This window comes from Tenrec ecaudatus, chromosome 7 (assembly GCF_050624435.1).
Source record: "Tenrec ecaudatus isolate mTenEca1 chromosome 7, mTenEca1.hap1, whole genome shotgun sequence".
NCBI classification, from domain to species: Eukaryota; Metazoa; Chordata; class Mammalia; order Afrosoricida; family Tenrecidae; genus Tenrec; species Tenrec ecaudatus.
In genome coordinates, this window is record NC_134536.1 from 47,499,532 (window position 1) to 47,519,856 (window position 20,325).

General features: G+C 38.8%; 1 protein-coding gene across 1 annotated transcript in view; it reads left to right on the forward strand.

Moving 5' to 3' along the window:
• The first annotated feature begins 5,044 nt into the window (after window positions 1-5,044).
• Window positions 5,045-20,325, forward strand: part of TRDN (triadin) — a 179,541-nt gene continuing 164,260 nt past the window's right edge. The window contains exon 1 of the mRNA XM_075553734.1: window positions 5,045-5,066. Coding sequence (XP_075409849.1) covers window positions 5,045-5,066 — 22 coding nt within the window. The remainder of the gene's footprint in view (window positions 5,067-20,325) is intronic.

Below are 20,325 nucleotides of genomic sequence, written 5' to 3' on the forward strand. Positions count from 1 at the left end.
AATGAGGGCTGCAGGCTGACAGCAATCTTCTGAATGAGAGGCTCCCCGGACCACCTCACATAGGGCATTGCATATCCCATGGAGAGGACAAGGTAGTTCACAGGGGCCAGCTTGTGGAAAAACAAACTCTCTAGAGGGGATGGGGAAAACATTGCCTTTGTTAAATAAAGCATAGATTAAAGCAAATGTGGTGAAGAAAGCTGATGGTGCCCGGCTATCAAAAGAGATAGCGTCTGGGGTCTTAAAGGCTTGAAGGTAAACAAGCAGCCATCTAGCTCAGAATTAACAAAGCCCACATGGAAGAACACATCAGCCTGTGTGATCACGTGGTTCCGAAGGAATCAGTTATCAGGCATCAAAGGACAAAAAATCATATCATTGGGTGCACACCTCCATGATACGATCGCTGAGGACAAACGGGTGCATAAGCAAATGTGGCAAAGAAAGCTGATGGTGCCCGGCTATTAAAAGAGATAGTGTCTGGGGTCTTAAAGGCTTGAAGGTGAACAAGCGGCCATCTAGCTCAGAAGCAACAAAGCCCACATGGAAGAAGCACACCAGCCTGTGCGATCACGAGGTGTCGAAGGGATCAGGTATAAGGCATATAAAAAAAAAATCTTACCATAGTGAATGAAGGGGGAAGTGCAGAGTAGAGACCCAAAGCCCATTTGTCGGCCAATGGAGATCCCCTCACAGAAGGGTCTAGGGGAGGAGATGAGTCAGTCAGGGTGTGACGTGGCACTGATGAAGAATACAGCTTTCCTCCAGTTCCTAAATGCCCCCACACACACACACACACTCCCATGATATGAATTCTACCTTGCAAGTCTGGATAGAGCAGAGGTTGTACACTGGTGCAGATAGGAGCTGGAGGCACAGGGAATCCAGGGTGGATGATACCTTCAGGACCAGGGGTGTGAGGGGTAATACGGGGAGGGTAGAGGGTGAGTGGGTTGGAAAGGGGGAACCAATTACAAGGATCTACATGGGACCTCTTCCCTGGGGGATGGTCAACAGAAAAGGGGGTGAAGGGAGACGCTGGATAGGGCAAGATATGACAAAATAATAATTTATATATTATCAAGGGTTCATGAGGAAGGGGGAGTGGGGAGGGAGGGGAAAAAGAGGACATGATGCAAAGGGCTTAAGTGGAGAGCAAATGCTTTGAAAATGATTAGGGCAAAGAATGTATAGACGTGCTTTATTCAATTGATGTAAGTATATGTATGGATTGTGATAAGAGTTGTATGAACCCCTAATAAAATGTTAAAAAAAAGATTTAAAAAAAGCCTAGATTGATGCAAGCACATTTCTGAATGTCTGACAATGTCAAATGTGCACGAGCAAAGAAGCCTGATATTGGAGACGCAGCTATTCGTGATTCAGAGCTAAAGAGAGGGACGTCTTTGACTGCACTGGCGTGCTTGTGTTATTTAACACGATCTGGATGACAGTCTCCAAATACTCGGACGGTAAGCTGGCCCTGTGGAATGACTTTCGACCTTTGATTAGAGAGTTAATGCAGAGATTTAGGGGAAGCAATGAGAGCAGAATGAGTTTCCATGACACAAATAAAACACAAAGTGATCGTGGGTGAAGTGAGCAATGATCCCGTGAGGAACTAAGATTAGTAACTGATTAGTTCAACCTGGCTTTTCTTGAGATTCTGAAGACAGACTTTATTAGATGGAGGTTCAGAGCAATTTCTGGATCAAGTGATGAAAATGAAAGGTCACGTGAAAGTAAATATAACCAAATATATACGAAAGTAAATATAACCAAATGAACAATAAATGTTCATTTCATATATTGCTTGTTTATTTCATATTTCTTTATTTTATGATTTGAAAAAATAATTTCTCTCTCTATAGACAGGCACTTTCCCCAAGATTTTGTCCATCTTTAAAGCAAACCTATAGCATATCTCTCTTATGAAACTATGTTTCCCCTGTACGTTACTACATTCCAGGCACCAAAATAGTAATATACATTTTGTTAGTTCTTAATTAGAAAACTTTATCAAACTTGACACTGTCATTTCTTTATTTCCTCTTTCAAATTTCTGCTGATGGTTATTTAGCTTTAGTCAACCTTGAAATGAACCTAAAAACTTAGACCCCCATGAAAACTACATCCTTTATTATTTTGAGATTCCAGTAAAGAGACTTTCTCTCCCAACTGGTACCCTACAATTTTATCTGTACTCTGCTCGAACTTAGCATATGGTGTAACTTTTTGTTGTTGCTATTTTTCTGCAGTTACCACAAACTAATGTATAAGTTAAACAAGCTGTGTGCATCTCTCAATTTTAGAAGTACAATCTTTGAGAAGTAACCCTGAAATTGCACTGTCTCTGAGTCAGCCCCAACCCTTGAGAAAAGGGGTGGGTGACGTGTGGCTAACAGCAGGTGTTTGCTGCTTTCAAGGAGCTCTCTTTCAGCGACTCCATCCTAAAACCAAGTGGGCATTGAAAAGGTAATGCAGTAGGGTCATGTGACTGTTTTAAAAATGGTCTCCATTATTGTTATTACTTGGTCAAGATCACAAAGTCAATAGAATTTCTCAACTTCCTGGTTTATTTTACATTCTGCCTTTCAATATAAACCCCAGGGTGTCACATTCATAAACAAATCCAGTATGTATCTGACTGGTTATTAGTTTATGCTAATAAATCACAGAGCAACCAGGTTTTTTAAAAAAAATCCCCAAGGAAGAAGGTTCTTATCTACGAAAGTGTTTTGCGCATGGAGGGAAAATCACAATGGGGAATGATCACTATAATCAAGTTAGAGATGCAGCCTGACTGAAATGCGGCACTTCATCACTTTCAGGGTTTTCACATTGGTTTAGATAGACTAGTGCAAACCCAAGACAAACCTAACTCTACAGCCGCGGGAAAGGTGAGAAGATACTAGATGCTACTGTGCAGAAGAGAGAATGAGTACTTCTGGTTCATGTTGGAATAACTCAATGAACTGGTAATGTCTCTTTAAAATGACGGAACAGGGACAGATTAGTGACTAGGAGTTTAAAAGTACTAGTAAGCACTGAGAATTTAGTATGTTGCTCTATAGGTAAATTTTAAACTTTTGTGAAAAGAAAAATTTAAATTATTCTTGCTTTCGCTCTACTTTAGCTAATTTTACTTATGTCTAGATCCATGCAAATGATTCATGAGCTATCTATAATATTATTTCTTCAGGAAACTACTGTGAAAGACTTGATAGCTAAGAGGTGCTATGGTTACTTAGCGACGGTAGCACAGAGCCGGGGCTGGATGCATAGTCCTTTGGTGGCAAAATAAGTAGAACTCTGTTCTTAGGCTCCTTTCTCCAGCTTTAGAAAATTGATCCAAACTACTACTCCCGGAGGCTGCTGCAAGGGTTTCCCATTCTTCCATCTTGTGGCCTCCTTGCACCCTACAGATGGGAGTATCTGCAATAAAGTCTCATCTGGGTGTTGGGGCATGGGGGGGGGGGCAGTATCTGTTTTGTAGGCAACAGCTTGAGACCTAGTCCTAGCTGTAGGGCCTTGTATAAAGTCATCAATGTTCTCTAGCAGTACTCCCTTCTTCGTTCATTAAGTGTGCTACCTTACTACTCTGTTTAAGTACTTCGTCATGTGCCAGAAACTGTGGCAGTAATAAAAGCAGGGCCACTGACACGAGACAGACCATTTTCTATAGAAAGAGCTGTGGTAGCACTTGATTGCGACTCAGATTTTGAACTCCTACGCCTGGCTCCAGGATCGCTGCAATTGACAAAGTCAGGAGGACGTCATAACCAAAAGCAGCGAGTGAAGACTAAAAAGTGTGACTGTATGAATTTATTAGTTTGAATATGCGACTTAAACAAGAAGTGTAGGTAAACCTTGATTATTCCGGACTGGCTAGAGTTTGTGATTATCAATGCCCTCTGACTCTCCTTCTCTTTCCAGCCACCGACTATTGAATATTTCTCTGCTCATTAACACCTGTCTAAGAGTGGGAAGGTGACATGCTAATCAGCCAATTTGGCTAATTGTGAGCTGCTGTAATCTGCTTTTATTTATCTATTTTTAAATTGAGGTAGAGAAAAAATGGAAATCTTTTGCTAAAATGTTGGCTGTGAATTTCTAAACTTTATAATGCCTTCCCTTTATTTGAGCACATCAAGGCAGGTGTTTTGTTTTCAGGGAGACGTGGCAGAGATCTAAAATAGATATTAAAGATAACTAGAAATACACTGACTCTCAAGTGTCATAATATAATTTAATGTCCAGAATTTTTAAATTAGCTACTGTTTGAAAAATCCTACTTCGCCACACCGTGTCCTGAAGGAAGCGTCAGTATGTAAGCTTGCAGGTGTCAGTGCGGCCCTATAGAACGAGCTGCACTTGCTCAGCAGGCTTGGACCAATAAGGAGTCAAACTGGAGAGAATGACTTCAGATGCTCGGCTCCTTTGCCTCTGCTAGACATTACAGGACCCTCCCCAGACCAAATAAGGGAAGGAGGAATGTACCGAGCATTAAGGGCACTAAGAATAAATCTGAGCCATCAAGGATAAGATTACTTTCTACTCTTTATTCCATGTTTTCTGACATATCCCCAAGATCTGTAATTATCTTAAGGAAGCTGTGGGGGCTGAGACAGTACTTTTGAATTCCTTTGACTTCTTCTTCACCCCCTGCATCTCTCTCTCTGGGGCTGGAGTGTGTGTGTGTGTGTGTGTGTGTGTGTGTGTGTGTGTTCCTCTAGAGTGCCAAAAAAAAAAAAAGTGCTGAAGAGTCCTAGGGCGCTGAGGCTATTTTTATTCGAAGCTGATACTTCTGCCTGAGCCACAAGTACTGATTGGAAAGGGCTCAGGTTGTTTCCAGGGGGAGAACTCTGCAGAGAAGAGACAAAGTTCAACAGGATAACAAAGAAGCAGCAGAAACAGCCAGGAAAACGGAGAGCCCTCACAGTTCCACAAAGAACCCCCTATCAGAGTTCTCGGATCTTAAAGTCTTCTGCCGAGGGCCACTGAATCGGAACTTTTCACCTGACTTTTACTTTCGACGACCACGATGACGGAGATCACTACCGAAGGTATTGCTAGCCTTTTCCAATAGCATCAGCTTGGGGAGGGGGAAATGAAGCAGACAGTCACAGTGGCTGCCAATGTGACCAGGTAAAATGTGCTCTGAGGGCAGCATCATGTTTGATGGGACTCTACACGCTTCTGAGAAGGGGGTTTAGGAGCTGAGAGGTGTTCTGGGAGGGAGTGTTGTAGATCATGGTGTTGTGGGAGGGAGACGTGGTTTCTCTGTGAAATTTTGCATGGAGAAAATGTTCTCTGCTTTGCCAAAGGCCCCGCTAGTTAACAATTGTCACCCACACCTCTATAAATAGCTACGGTCATGTAGAATTATGGCAGCTATCTTACCTAACTAAGACTCTTATAAGGCTTGCAAAGACAGAGACCCAGATATCCTACAGAAATTGTATTCAATGATTAAACATAATGAATGATCTGTGAACATTTTTGTGTTACGAGTTTTTAAAATAAGGAGCGTATATTTGTGTTTCCTACATAGAACATATAAACATACACACACTCGTCATGTCTACATACAAATTAAGATGTCAGTGCTTCTACAGAATTTATATGTGCTTATGTGTAATTGACATTCGTGAAAATTCAGAGCTAGTGTTTGATATGTGACAAAATCAATGTTTTTTCTTAATAAAAGCAGACACTCATTAGAATTCTCTGATCCTTTTCACAATTTCAGTTCTTTTTCCTTTAAATTATGAATTTGATCTTTTATATAAAAAATAAATGTTTTCTGTTTCATAGCTTATTCTGAGAATACACCCATAACAACTAAAATATTGTTTCTATTCTTTATTCTTAGTAGCACTATTCACATAAGCATGGATCAAGTATATAGCTTCACGTACGCATGTACTGGACTATAAGAACCTCTAAAAATCAAGGCATTTTGTACGTAGACATAACCCACTTCCAGTTGCAGAAATGTTCGGGAGGCGGATCTAAAATTTGCTTCTGACAGCTGGAAGAAAATCAGACAGGTGGTGCTTTTGGCAGCCTCCAAGTTGAACACTGAGCTGGTTTGTTTTTAATCAGATAAGTGAAAAATAGAACGTGTGGTTTGGGGCTCACAGTGATTGCAATGTTGTAGATTTTTCAGTCAATATGTAAAAGGAGTGCCTTACTGATACATTCCACTGAGAAACTTAGTCTAGCACCCCCAAATAGTAAGAAGGACTCCCAAGAGAATGTTATGCATTAGGTGTTTTACTCAGAGTTTTATATATTTTTACTTATTTAAGTCTTCATAGTGGAATCAAACAAGACTTATGATCTCCATTTGGCTTAAAAAGAAATTGGAGCTAGAATGTTCAGTGATTTGTTCAGGACTCCCTAACTTCAGAGATGTGAAATCAACTCCTTAAAACTACTTATATATATATATATATATATATATATATATATATATTTGTTGTAAGTTGATACCAGGTTCACACTTTACCAATTGTAGTTCAGTCTTCTCTTACTAAATATAAATGGTATTTTTTCATATTCCATAGATGTTCTGTGTCATGTGGCCTTTAACTTGTCTAAAAGAGAGGTAATGATGAGGACATCTTGCATAGCTCTGTACCAGTTACTAAGATAATATTAATGTGTGTGTTGGAGCCCTGATGACATAGTAGGCTACGCACTGAGCTTCTGCTAACTGTGAGGTTAACAGTTCAAACCCAGCAGTCACTGTGAAGAAGAAAGATGAGGCTGCAAAAATGTAGTGTCTAGGAAATCCAGTGTGATAATCCTCTGCACTATAGGTTTGCTATGTGTTGGAATCCACTCGATGACATTGAGCTTGGGGTTTGTGAGCATCATGTTTCCCTAACTCATCATGGGATAGGGATGCCTAGCTAATTGAGGAGGCCTTTGCCCAGAACATTTTTTAATTTTGGTAACATTCTAATTGCAAAATAGAGGTATAATTCCATTTTTTTCTCTGGGAACTTTTTAAATTAGGGTCTTACCCATGAAAAATTAGTTGAATTCATATGAATAAGAGATGCTAAAACATGGTCTCTCGGGCAGCGATCACCTCCTACTCTCTCTTCTTAGTAGCTAATAAAGTCTATGGACATCAGTCCTCCAATTCTCTATTTTCTAAAATGATTTTTAAATAAAAGATTTTAAAATAAAGATCTCCCAAAGGTAGACTGCTCATTCAAATGACTTTACCTTTGTAGTTAGTGTCAGAATTGTTCCCTACTTGACCTAAGTCCTTTGACATTACTATATTGGACATTTAAATCTTGTCTTCATACTATCCTTGTCTTTTATAACTAACCATATAAATATCAATTTTCTTCTTTTGGATTAGCACTGTGATTTTGCCAGAGGTTTGGTGCTAATTCTTCAGTCTAAAATACTATTTTATCTAACCTCTATTATTTTACCACCACATTAGACACTTTATGGAAATGTAAGAAGCCCATCAGTTGGCCGGAGATATGTGACAATTACCCTTTCCATCCATTTATCAGGAATCAAATGAATCCTCGAGTCACGGTGGATTACGCATTAGACTACTTAGCCAAAGGTCAGCAGTTCAAACCAGTTCTTAGGAGTTGGAATTCACTTAAAGACAGTGGGTTTGGGGTTTTATATAAATTAAACAAACATGGCAATATTTAAGAAAGTTGGAACTAAAGTAAAATATAGAGATTTTTAGACCAATGACTTCATTGAAATTTTGGGGCAATTGTGGTTCTAGTAATTATGTGACTATCTGTGGTCACTGATAATTAAGCCAGGTCTGAGGAAATGATTCTGTGTTCTGTGCTCCTTGCAGTGGTTGTGCATGCTCCCGCCAACGCTTCATATTCCTCTGGTATCCTTCCACTGTATGGTCCGAGCTGGAGGAATTTGTTGGAAGAAAGAAAGGGCATAATGCTAGAAATAGGATTTTATTCCAAGGGAAAGGCAGTACATGAATTATAATGAAGACAGAATACGCTTGCAAAAGGATATTATAAAAACAACTTATTTGGTTCTGGTCATGATTAATGAATATAATTATTATGTTGTCAGTAATTTTAACATTTCACACTTACTGAGAAGTCATATAGATGAGCATTGTATTAACCTTTACAAGTGCTTTCTTTATTCCTCAGGACATCGCCATGAGATACTCCTATTGATATTCTTGGAACAGGCGTCCAAGGTTTGAGGAAGTTTAGTATGGTTCCTGACGTCACACGACTTTACTTGCAGTAGCAAGGATTAGTTCCCAGGCCTCTGACACCGGAGTCTTGCTTAATATTTTCTCTTGCTGTGCAAGACTGATAATTAGACTGCTGTCAACCAAAAGTTGGCAGGGACTTATGCTAAACCCATGCCCTCCTTTGGCCCGTACTGCCTTTAGTAGGCTGTGTCAGCCCTGCTTGGTGGCTGTGAATAGCCTCTACCTTCCTTGCAGTGGCCCAGTCTTTTCTTGACAAGGGCCAACATCAGCAGCACCCTTTCCTCCATGTCACATGGACCTTCAGCCACCAACTTCACCATCTATGTCATCACGGCATTTAGAGTAATTTTGACAACGAAACAAAGTTGAGTTAATTCTTTTAACCATGTGGGAAACATAACAGAGTCACTAAAAATGGTACAGTATGCAATGTTCTCAAATTACAGCTAAATTATGATTGATAAGAGTATGGTTATCTAATTGTGCTTTCCAGCTATAAGGAACTCCCGAATATGCATGTAAAAATTGTTACGTGATGAATTCAAATTCATGTGGATCCTCTAGGTACTTCTCTCGGCCTTCGCTGACACCTCTAGTTAAAGGAAATCCTTTATTTAAAAAGTTAGAAGAGCCTATGCCAAACTCTTAGCTTCTGAGCGATTGTGAACTATATTACTAACGGAGCGCTTTCTTTGCTATTAGTTGGATGGAATTTCAAATCCATGAAAAGATTTTATATTCCAAACCTCCATCAAAACTCGGCATTTATTTTATTCAGTGCACTGCTTCAACCAGCCCTGCATCACGGGAGTAGCCGTTACTGCTCTCAAAAACCATCAATAATTTCCAGGGGAGTTATTTTACAACTGTGAGCACAAGTTGTATCCTAACTGACGATAAAACGAAGAGAAGGCAGAGAGTCAATGTGCGTGTCAGAGATTGCCTCAGCACAGCCAAGGACAGCTTCTCTGGCCTGCAAGGGAAGGGCTGTGTGGAGGGAGAAGGGGAAATACCAGCGTAGAGCTTCAATTGCTTCCAGGTTATATTCTGATCTAGAAAAGCAATCGGTTATTTTAGTACTGGGAACATATTCTAAAGTTGAAATTGATAGGTCAGTATATTTGGAGGAGGAAGTTCAGGATGGTTCAGAGCACACGTAAATGAAATAAAAATGCACAGGGCTTCATGTAGAAGATTGGATCCCCCATGTGTTCTACTAGATGTCAATGCAAAGAAACATAGATAGGCATCTTTCAGCCACAGGAAAAGCAAACTGTTTGCAGAATACATGGTGAAACCAAACCACTCATTGGAATCATATCTAGACATGGCTTTTGTGAGTCAACAAAAAAGAGAGAGAATGAAGTAAACAAAAGAACACAGCTTCCAAATTTCAAGACATTAAAGACAGAGGAACATGTTCAAATCCTCACACTAGGATACAGTCCACAGTCAAGACATGAGAATCTTTGCGGTCCAAATGGTTCCATGCCTTTAAATAAATTACTGGGAGCAGAAAAGAGATGCCAGGAAAACATATGGATCAAATAGAATTTGCAAGTAAAAGCAGCCCTTCACAAGTGAGGCATAATGGGATCATCACTTCGGCAAACAACTCTACCTCATTCCAATGAAACAATGAACACTTCCATACACTCTGCATGTTAGATCATATTAAAGAATTCTATGTTTAGTACAAGGTGGTAATATTTCAATACTAGCTATTATTTTAAGACTTATGCACAAATATTTATGAACAAAATAATAGTTGAATTATTTTTCTAAATGGCATCCCATAGATGAAAGCAGATCGGGTGTAGGGGGGTAAAATTTGTCATGAGCTGATTTTGCTGATGATGAGGAGTGGTATGCAGGGCTTCAAAGGTCAATCTTCAAACTACTTCAAAATAAATAGTTAATGGAAGAAAGAAAAATAGCAGAGCTGCTGTTTTAAATAAAGTCAATAACTTTCAGCAAAAATTTAATTTTCAAAACGTACTCTAGTCAATGACTCCAATGGCCACCATTTATTCAGAAGTGTAAATTATTCTCTAAAGTTAAGTCTCTTTTTATTGAAATGAAAGCAGATTGACTTTAACATTATATAGCGGGCTAGGTAACAGCAGACTAGGAAATAATTGTCTTCAGTTACGTACATTATAATGTAGTGATCTGGTGGTTAGCTCAATTAGCAAAAATTTATGAGAGAATTCATTTAAAAACCTGAAAAGGTTTAAACATTGTAAGGAGCCATTATAATGCAGTGGAAACTAGTTCTGAAAAGAGGATGGCCAGGAATATTATGTTTATTGATATATCATTAAGTGAAACATTGCACGAGTATTCTTTAAATACCACAAAACCTCTGAAAGGCAGAAAAGCAGTTATCACATAAACGTGGGAAAGCTGACTCTAAATCCTCTTCCTCTGCACTGCTCAAGTCAGAGTTAGAAAATGGTGAAAACCAGCGGAGAATAGGCTTTGGAAATTAGAGAGCAAATGGACCCAGCAGTGAGAGGTAGTCAGTGGTTCAATGGGCTCTGACTAGCTGAGACTCCCTGGACACAGCAGGACACACTGCCTGGTCCCCAGCCACACTCACGGTTGTGTTGCTGGGCCCATTGTTGTAGCCCCCATGCCAGTTCATCTTTTTCAAAATAGCAGAAATGTCATGCAGTTTAAAATCGCAAATCCGAGTTCAAGTACAGACTCTGCTACTTAACCCCCGTGGTCTGAGAAGTGATATTGAACCTCATGAGACTAAGGCAGGCGGGAATCAGGGTTCAGTGTGAAAAATACGGCTATGGGATTTTTACTTCAAGTTTTTACGAAGCCATTCTATTGGTCAGGTTAAGTATATGCTGTTTTTATTGAACGAAGCGTCCATGATGTGAAGTCCGCCTGCCCGCGGTACAGAGGACAGGACGCCTTCGTAGAGCTCCTGTAACCCAGGATCCACTGAGCAGCTAGAAGGGTTTGTCCTTCCCTGTCACTGTGACCCTTCTCCCCAGCACACAAGCACACAGTGCTCACAGTAAATGCTCAGTTTATACACTTAAAGGCTTCTGACTTTTTGTAATCTGATATCAGCTATGAATTTAAAGCCATGCTACTTTGCAATCCCACGATGAATTAAGGCTATTCCATTATTGTACTAAAGGCTTAGGCATGCTTAAAGGCAAAAAAAAACAAACAAACCCGATGCTGGCTGTATTAATTGTTAACCAGTTAACAATACTTAGTACGAGAGAAACATAAAACAGGACAACTGAACGATTTTGAAATTCATCTACACTGACCTTTGGGTTGAATATGTCAACTTGGAAAGAGAATGTATAGGTGGTAAAGATTTTCCACCTCAGACTTTTGCGCTGGCAGTTACAGTTACGCTTAATTGGAGCTTAAAGCTGATATTTAAATATTATTTTCCTTTCTTCTTACAAATAAAAACAGAATTTCTAGAGCCTTAAACTATAATAAGCACATTGCCTCATGAAGGGCTTTTCAAAAGAGCAAATTAGGGGAAAATCTTCATTTGGCGATTTTTCATTGACATCACACATTAATTCCCAGTTTATTGAGCTCAGCTCTATTCAACTTAGTCTAGGAGGACCTGCTAAAGTTAAGATTTTTTTCTTCCCAATTTCCATTATCTCTAAGTCATTTGAGTGACAGGCCCAGTTTCTGAAAGGACCCGCTTATTGCAGTATCACATAAACATGCATCGCCCCAAGCAAGGGTTTTGCAGAGACAGATGAACTTCCTGGTTCAAAAAGATAGTATTTTCAAGCTTCAAAGGATGTGAAAAGAATATCCTTGGCAGATGTGAACCGAATAAAGACCAGCTCTTCTCTGTACACATTATGCTCTCGAAACAGCTCCACATCTCCATGCCTGAAGTCCAGAAAGTTACCATTTTGAGAGCGATTTTGTTATGTAAATTAACCAGAGTCCTTCTTACTTAAATACTTACTATAGATATGAAATTTAAATAAATACAGCTTAGGTATTTTCTAATATGGTATTTGTGGCAGTTTAATAATATGGCATCTTATTAAACAAGTTAAAGGCACAATCTCTTCATGTACAAGAACAAAGAAAAATACTGAAAATGATTTGACTTTTACAAGAAGAAACTGATTTTAATCAGAAAACATGGCACTAAAATTCAGGATAAATTGATTTTTCCTTTGCTACATACTCTCTGAGCTATTTCTGCTCTTATTGACAAAGGTAACTAGAAAATAAAGAAGAAAAAACTCTTAGTATTTCAACAGTTTTTTAAAAATGGAGAGGGCATCAGTGAGCTTGTAGATGTGGGACAAACAATTTCCATTTATATACAATTTTAAAATACATTTTTTAAAGGAATACTTCCCGTAGGAATGCATTTTTTCTATAAAAATCCATGTGCCGTGTAATCAGAAGAGATGCATGTTGGAAGCATACATTTGGGTATTATGCTAGGACAAAAATTGTAGACATAAACTGGCACTACTTGGACATGCATTGCTAGGATTCTTTTTTTTTTTTGGTCTAGAGTTATTTTAAATTGTTTTGTACATTTTTGTCAATAGTTATTCTATTCAACCTCTTATACTTACCTGGACTTAAAAGAGAATAATACAAAATCTATAAATTATTATATACAGCATAAAATCTATACTCTACATTATGATAATATGATAAAATACTGAACTTGTCAATTTAAACCTGCCCTATCTATGGATACAGAGTTGGTTCAAACTGAGAAAGTATTAGGTGCTGCATTTAGAGAAATACAAACAAAATACTGCAACTGAAATATAATTTAACATTTTGAACCCCAAATCACTCCTCAAGTTAGATGTGATTCAGAAATCTGTATAGCCTGTCAGAGACTGAGCTATGCTTAATGTTTTCATACCTAGTATGACTTCCGGGCATCTTTGTTTACTACCACCCAAAGTCCATTCAGTGGCACCTTGGAAAAAAAGCCTGATAATCTCCTTCCACAAACTCTGTCACTTACATGCATAGATCTCTACTCTGACACACATATGGTTCCTAAATTGGGAGTTGACGCAACTGTAATTGGGTCTGTATCCTCCATAATGCCAGTCATGGATAAAATAAGAGTTTGGAAAATTAATGACACAACAAAAAAATAATGCTGACTGGAAAGACATAAAAAATATTCTGTCTTTAGTTTAGAATCCTGAAAGTCAGTGTGTGCTTTAGTTAAATAAATTCATGTCTAGGTTAACATAATTCTCTGATTAATAAACACATGGTAAAACTTAATGAAAATAGAATAACTAAAGGAAGTTTTCATTCCTGACAATAATTTGCAGTCCTTCTGCCACTTGGAGAAGGTGATCTGGTTGATCAAAAGGTTTGGAGATCAACAGTACGTTTGATTTACGTAGAGAGGCGAAAAGAAGAAGAGGAAAAAGAGCCAGGATGGAGGGGAGAACAGGCAGTCACTGGGATGGAGTCACAGAATGTCCCAGATCAAGAATTTTGTTTTGGTCGTTCTGACAAAGAAATTGGGTTAAAACCATGGCTTAGGAACTCTATTTTTGGTAAAACCCTTAATGATACAATATTTTTAAAGCTTGATATCCCCAAGATGATTTGTCTTGCACTATTTGTTAATATGATTCCTAGCCCCTCCCTGACCCAAAGGTGAGTCATTTCATACTATTTGCAACTCCACTTCTGCTAACATCCCACAAACTCCACTTCTGCTAACATCCCACAAACATGGCACTTTGAGCTTTGTCTGAAGGCCGCATTAGGCTAAGTTGTCCGGCTAAGTAGCAAAACCAGTGGCACGCATACATATGTAAGAAGAACTTTATATCAGAAAGTAATTTTATATCAAGAAGACATCCTAGCCCAGTACAACTCAAGTTCATGAGTCTAATGCTAGTCAGAGGACTCTTCTTACGCATGTGGTGGGGGGCAAGGATGCAGAAAGGTGAAGTGGGAACTGGGCAAAGCACAGGCGAATGAGTTCTGAGTTATCTAGATCCAAAGCCAGTGGGGTCATTCCAGGGTGGCCCACACGAGGCCACCCCTGGAGGCAGACACAGATTCCGAGCAAGGAAGGCAAAGGTCAGCTAGAGGGAAGTTCCCAGTGTCTCTCTTATAAAAAGGCCACATCCTCAAGGCAGCTTCATCAGACTGTGCGGTCTGATTCTTAGGTTGGGCTCCTCCCCTACCACCACACAGGGACATCACAGATATTCATGCCAATTGATGATTGCTTTTTAGTTAAAATAGTGACATGATACCAACAATCGGATATCTAAACACTAACTACATCACTTTATGTTAACAATGAGAAGTTGGCTGTTAAGAGAAATGGAATTATTTGGCCAATATTGTTCTCAACGCTACGAGAATTATTGTTACAAGCCAGTATTCTTGCTAAGACACTCTATAGAGGCATTGTACTGAGATTCAACAAGTCAACACGCTCTGTGATAGTTTTTCAGAGAAGGGATGGACAGTCATGGTCCTCAGTGGCTTTAAAGATGGAACTTGGAAGCATAGTGATAGTAGAAATGGATAGATTAAAGAAATAAGTCAATATAATTCTCCGAAGCCCAATCAATATTACTCTCCGAAACTTTAATCACTGGTCATAGTGATTAGAAAGAGATACATTAGAAATAATCATTCTAACCATAAATTTTGGCTAACTTTTGAATTAAAGCTTCCAGACTTACTCAGTTCCTGTGTGTTCTTCCTTAATTTTTAAGAGCCTTGATGCGTCTGTCTAGACTGGTTCACTGTAATCATCATCTCGCACCCAATCAACTTTTAATGACATAGATTCTCAATACACAGATGTGTTGGAATGTTATATCCTAAATCCTTTTTACCATGCCAAATGTCCCTATGGATGGTAAGGATCAAAATTTCCAGTGCCCTGTTAAATAGTCATGCATTGAAAAAATATTTTGCTATCAACTATTTCCTAAAATGTGAGTTTGGAATGTGAAATATGAGGGTAAGTCCATAATAAATATTGCTCCAAAATTGTAGTAACGTTTATTAAACAAAAACATCAAAAATGAGACAACAGTTTTTTTTGTTTTTATCAAAATATCCTTCTCCATCTAATTCTGTACACTTGGATTGGGGTACATTTCTATCCATTTGTGTATTTTCCCCTCTTTTATAAGGCATGATTCAGTTTGAATTAGAACCCATTCTACTTTTTATTAACTTGACTAGTAATATCTTGAAATATTTTCTTTGAGAATATTGGTAATAAGTAATATTTTTATTGTCAAAAAGGTATGTTCACAAGAACCAAAAGGTAGGCCATTGGCATAAAGGTTTGGTTTACAAACACCCTGAACTTTTTTGGAAAGAGATACTAAATACCAACTCTGTTAACAGCCAAAGGTTGTCAAACTTAAGTCAGCAGAGGATCTATTGGCAGTTTCAATGGTAGGTGGAATTAAAATACTCAGGTATAACTTGAGAAATTGAGAAACTCAATTTCTCCAAATTTCTTATAGACAAACACAGAAGGCATTCAAAAGGGTAAGAAAAGTTATGTTCTGGTCACTTCAATTTTTTTCTGTAAATGTTTTGAAGCCCCATTTGTATCTTTTTAGGTGAACATAAGGGATCTGGATTAATGGAGAGGTCACTGTAATGTTGTTTAGATAGTTACTGATTATTAGTATACATTGGAGAGCCCGGAGAAAGAAAGACGGGCTTTTCTACTCTCATAAGGGGCTCAGTCTTGGAAACTCACAGAGTCAGTCCTACCCTGTCCTATAGGGTCACTATGAGTCAGCATCAAATCGATGATAATGAGTATGTGTACCTTTTTAACTAAAAATGTAAAAACTATTGGGGGATAAAATAAAGGTATAATAAAGTATAATTATGTTAGTCTGTCTCGATTCGATGCATATGTTTCGGCAGTAGGAAGATGAAAGAAGACAAAAACTTTAAGGATACGTAGGGCAGAGAAACTTGCAAGCTAAAGGGAATGACATACTCCTCCCTTGAGAAAAATCAGTGGAAGGTGATGGCTTATTTACTGTGTCCTTGAACTAATGAGTTGAAAAGTGACAGTATAATTTGAGAAGAGGCACAGGTGTAAGCAGTTCTGATGAGTAAATTGAAAGGTAACATTTGACAAAATTGCCACATATAGCTCTTTTTTTTGCAAATTACATACCCACATTGATAATATGCACCAAGATAAAATGAGTGGAAATTAGTAGAAAACATTAAAATGCACTGGCATAATGTATCAGTGCATACACCATGCAAACCTTGTAACATTTCCACCACAGGATTTCTCCTTGCTTCATCTTCATCCAGTACTTAGATAATTTTACTTTTGATCATATTTGTGTAATGCACACATAGACCATGCTCATGAAGTCATGGAACAACTTGGGTCATACCCAGTGATCAGAAAATAAATCATTGAAGCTGCACATTTTCTTTGGGAAGTTGGGTAGGCAGGTCTGAAACTGGGGGACAGTCTTACAGCTGCTCTGTGCCTGGGTGCTTTGTGCTGGAGATGGGTAGAGGACTTCATATGGTGATTTCTTGTGTATGCCTAGATCCCCCGGTGCCAGCCCCAGGTAAAGCCCAGCAGGGGCTCAGGCCATAGGATGGTATGCCAGTCAGACCCCTTTTATCCAGTTAGAGAAGTGCAGGTTTGTCTGCAACATCCACTTGGGGAGGAGATTTAAAGAAACCGAGTGGGGAGGCAGCCACCTGGCTAGTTGCAGGTAATGTGTGAGTTGTGTTGCATGACTCTCGTCCATTTGTGTGGTCACTTCCATCACAGACCCACACACCTCTTGGGCTTGGGCTGGCCATCCAAGTAAGGTCGGTTGTTTTTGGAAAAATAAAAGTGATGGCGTCTTGTACTGAAAGAAGTGGTTTTCAGAGCAGGGGAAAAATCCTGCCAGGAGAGAGGCTGCTTCATACAATCAAAAGGCAGCTGATGAGGTTTCCTGGTGGGACCGGAGCTTCCATGTCAGCAGGCATGAAGAGAAAGACTAAACATTAAATCATTGGGCAGAAAATAAAGGTGATGTCGTTTTCAACCTCATGTAAAAGCATCTGTGCCGTGTGTGTCTGAGAGTAATGGGCTGGTTTGTGTCGTGTGCAAAAAATGTATAGGGTCCTGGTTATTTGTGCTATGATATGGTAGATTTACAGACGCCAAGGAACACATTTGGGAAGGATTTACATTTCTTTGCTTGGTCATCCTACATTTTGACATGTTTCACGCAACGTGTCTACTTAGAACAACTCTAAAATTTCTGTAATCCTTTACAACACCACCACCGTGCCAAGTGAATTTGCTGATCGTGCAGAAGCTCTCTGAAAATTCAGCCATTAGATATACTGATTTGCAGGCTAAATTGCACAAGAGATCTATTATTAAAAAAAATACTGCTAGGTTTGGTTTACGTGAGCCCAGTTATCTCATCTGTTGGTTGCTAAAAAGAAATCTGAGTCGTCACACTTTAAAAAAGTTTTAAAAGCTACTTTAAACTTCTTTGTGTAAAATACATACACTGAAATGTACATAAATCACCTATATGCACATATAATTTACCAAAAAGTAATGAAGTTGACATCCACATGACTAAAACCCAGATCAGGAAACAGCACTGCTGAAACATATTCCCATCTGCTCACCTGCTGACTCTCAGTTTTGTTTCTTTTTCTAACCAACCCTGCCATTTTTCTAGCTCTCTCTCTCCCAAAGGGGACAACTATTCTGATGTCTTCTGTGACAAAGATTTTTCTGCTTTGCTTTATAGTTTTCCATCTCCACATCTATGAACAATTTAGCTTATGTCTGTCAAGTTTTGTTTTTTAATAAATGCTATCACATATGATACATCATTATGGTTTGCTATGTTACTTTAATAGCCAGTCCTTCAGCTTACTGTGTGTTCAGCTTACTTTTCTTGGTGTACAACATGCATGTCATGAATTATTTATCCATTATACTTTTTTTTCCATTAGGTAAGCTATTTGATACTGCTATGATGCCTCTGATTTTTATCTTCAATATTCTATGACTCTACCACAATGTATATCTGTTTCTTAGAACGACATTTTTTTATTTTAAAAAGTCATATTTAGCATGAAGATGATGCCTGTTCACTCAATCTGGTAGGATATGTTTGATCATTTAAATATCAATGAAAATATGTTGAGAGATGATAGACTAGAGTTGGCAGACAAGAAATGAATGGCCTGTTTTTTGATGACGTAGTCGAGTGGAATGTGTAACCGGGGTGTGGTGAGAGCAGCAAGCCAAGACGAGGGCAGCAGGATCATTGTTTCAGATGCCTAGAAGCCGCCATTTCTCTCCAAGACAGTCCAGGGAGGAGTGCAAATTGACAGGTCAGACTTGACATTGATAACAACAAGGTGTTCAACAAGCACATACTGAGGAGGATGCTTCCTCCCTGCCAACCAGCGTCCTCCAAACTGGACCTAGGAGAACAACATGCAAACAACTAACAAGCAGGTGGGAAAGTACCTTTCCTTACAGAACTTATGTGCTACTGAAAACTGATTTCACTAAAATGTGCGTGATGAAAATGCGTCTCTTAGAATGTTTGGGAATTAGGTAAATTAAATGTTTTCCATATTGATAAAAATGCCTTAAATACTCTAGTGTTTATATATGTATATTTCTAAACATGTGAATAATATCTCTTATTGCAAGGTTAATCCAAATTAGTATGTTTACTATCCTGCCAGCCACATAGATTTGATTTTTGTATTGATATTAGTCTATTCCATTCTATCTTCAAACCTATACAAAATAGAAAGACACACTGCCCAATCCTGTGTCCTCCTCACACTCGTTGTTCTACTTCAATCTGTAGGAGCAGCCACTTTCTCGGTCCATTTCACAGAGGGCCAACTCTGTTTCCCGACCCTTGATCCTACGTGCCATTCTCCAGACACGTGTCCCTTCTCTTAACAAATCCCAAGTGCATGAGATGGCATTCACTATACTTATTTCCAAGGGGCATACTGGCTGTAATTCTTTAATATGGATATGATCATTATCCTGGCAGTACATGACATGGTATATTGAAGATTATTTGCCAATACCGTAATTCAAATGCATCAATTCTTCTTTGATCTCCCCCAATGCATTGTCTAGCTTTTGCAGGAGAATTAGATGATTAAAAATACCTTGGCTTGGTACAGGGCTATCTTGGCTCTCAAAGGGATGTGTTTGCTTGGAACACTCTTAAGAAGTCTTCTGCAGCCGATTTCCCTGGTGCAATACTCAATGTTGTTTCTTGACGGCTGCTTCCACGAGCATTGAATTTGGATGCAAGTAAAATGGAACCCTCGACGACTTCAATCTCTTCTCCATTTATCACAATGCTGCTTATTGGTCCCATTGTGATGACTTTTCTTTTGTGCTTTTTTTATGCTAAGATGTAGTCCATGCAGAAGGCTGTATTCATCGAGCTTCATCCGTAAGTGCTTCCAGCCCTCTTTATTTTCAGTAAACTAGGTTGTGTTATTTGCATAATGAAGCCTGCTAATGAGCCTTCCTCCAATTCGGATGCCACTGTACATTCTTCATAAGGCCCAGCCTCACAGAGCGTTTGCTCAGCATACAGATAGAATATGTATGGTGGCAGAATACAAATCTGACACATATTTGTTCCTGATTTTAAACCATTCCAAAGTCCCCCATTGTTCTATGTATAGGTTCCACATGGGCCCCAATTAAGTGTTCTGGAATTTCCATTCTTGGTAATACTGTTCCTATTTTCTTATTATCCACAGAGTTGAATGCCTCTACATAATCAATAAAACATAAGTAAACATTTTCTTAGTCTTTACTTTCAGCCATATCCATGTTATATCAGCAGTGCTTTACTTTGTTGCCGAGTGGGCACTTTCAGCATTACATCTGTTTGCTGAATGCCCTGTTTTGATATTCTGTCAATTCCTGGAATCTTGCTTTCCACCAAGGTTTCAACACAGTAGGAAATATTTCCTTCAGTGCCAGGTTCTTGATTTTGCCTCCTGAAATGGCTGAACATCGATCA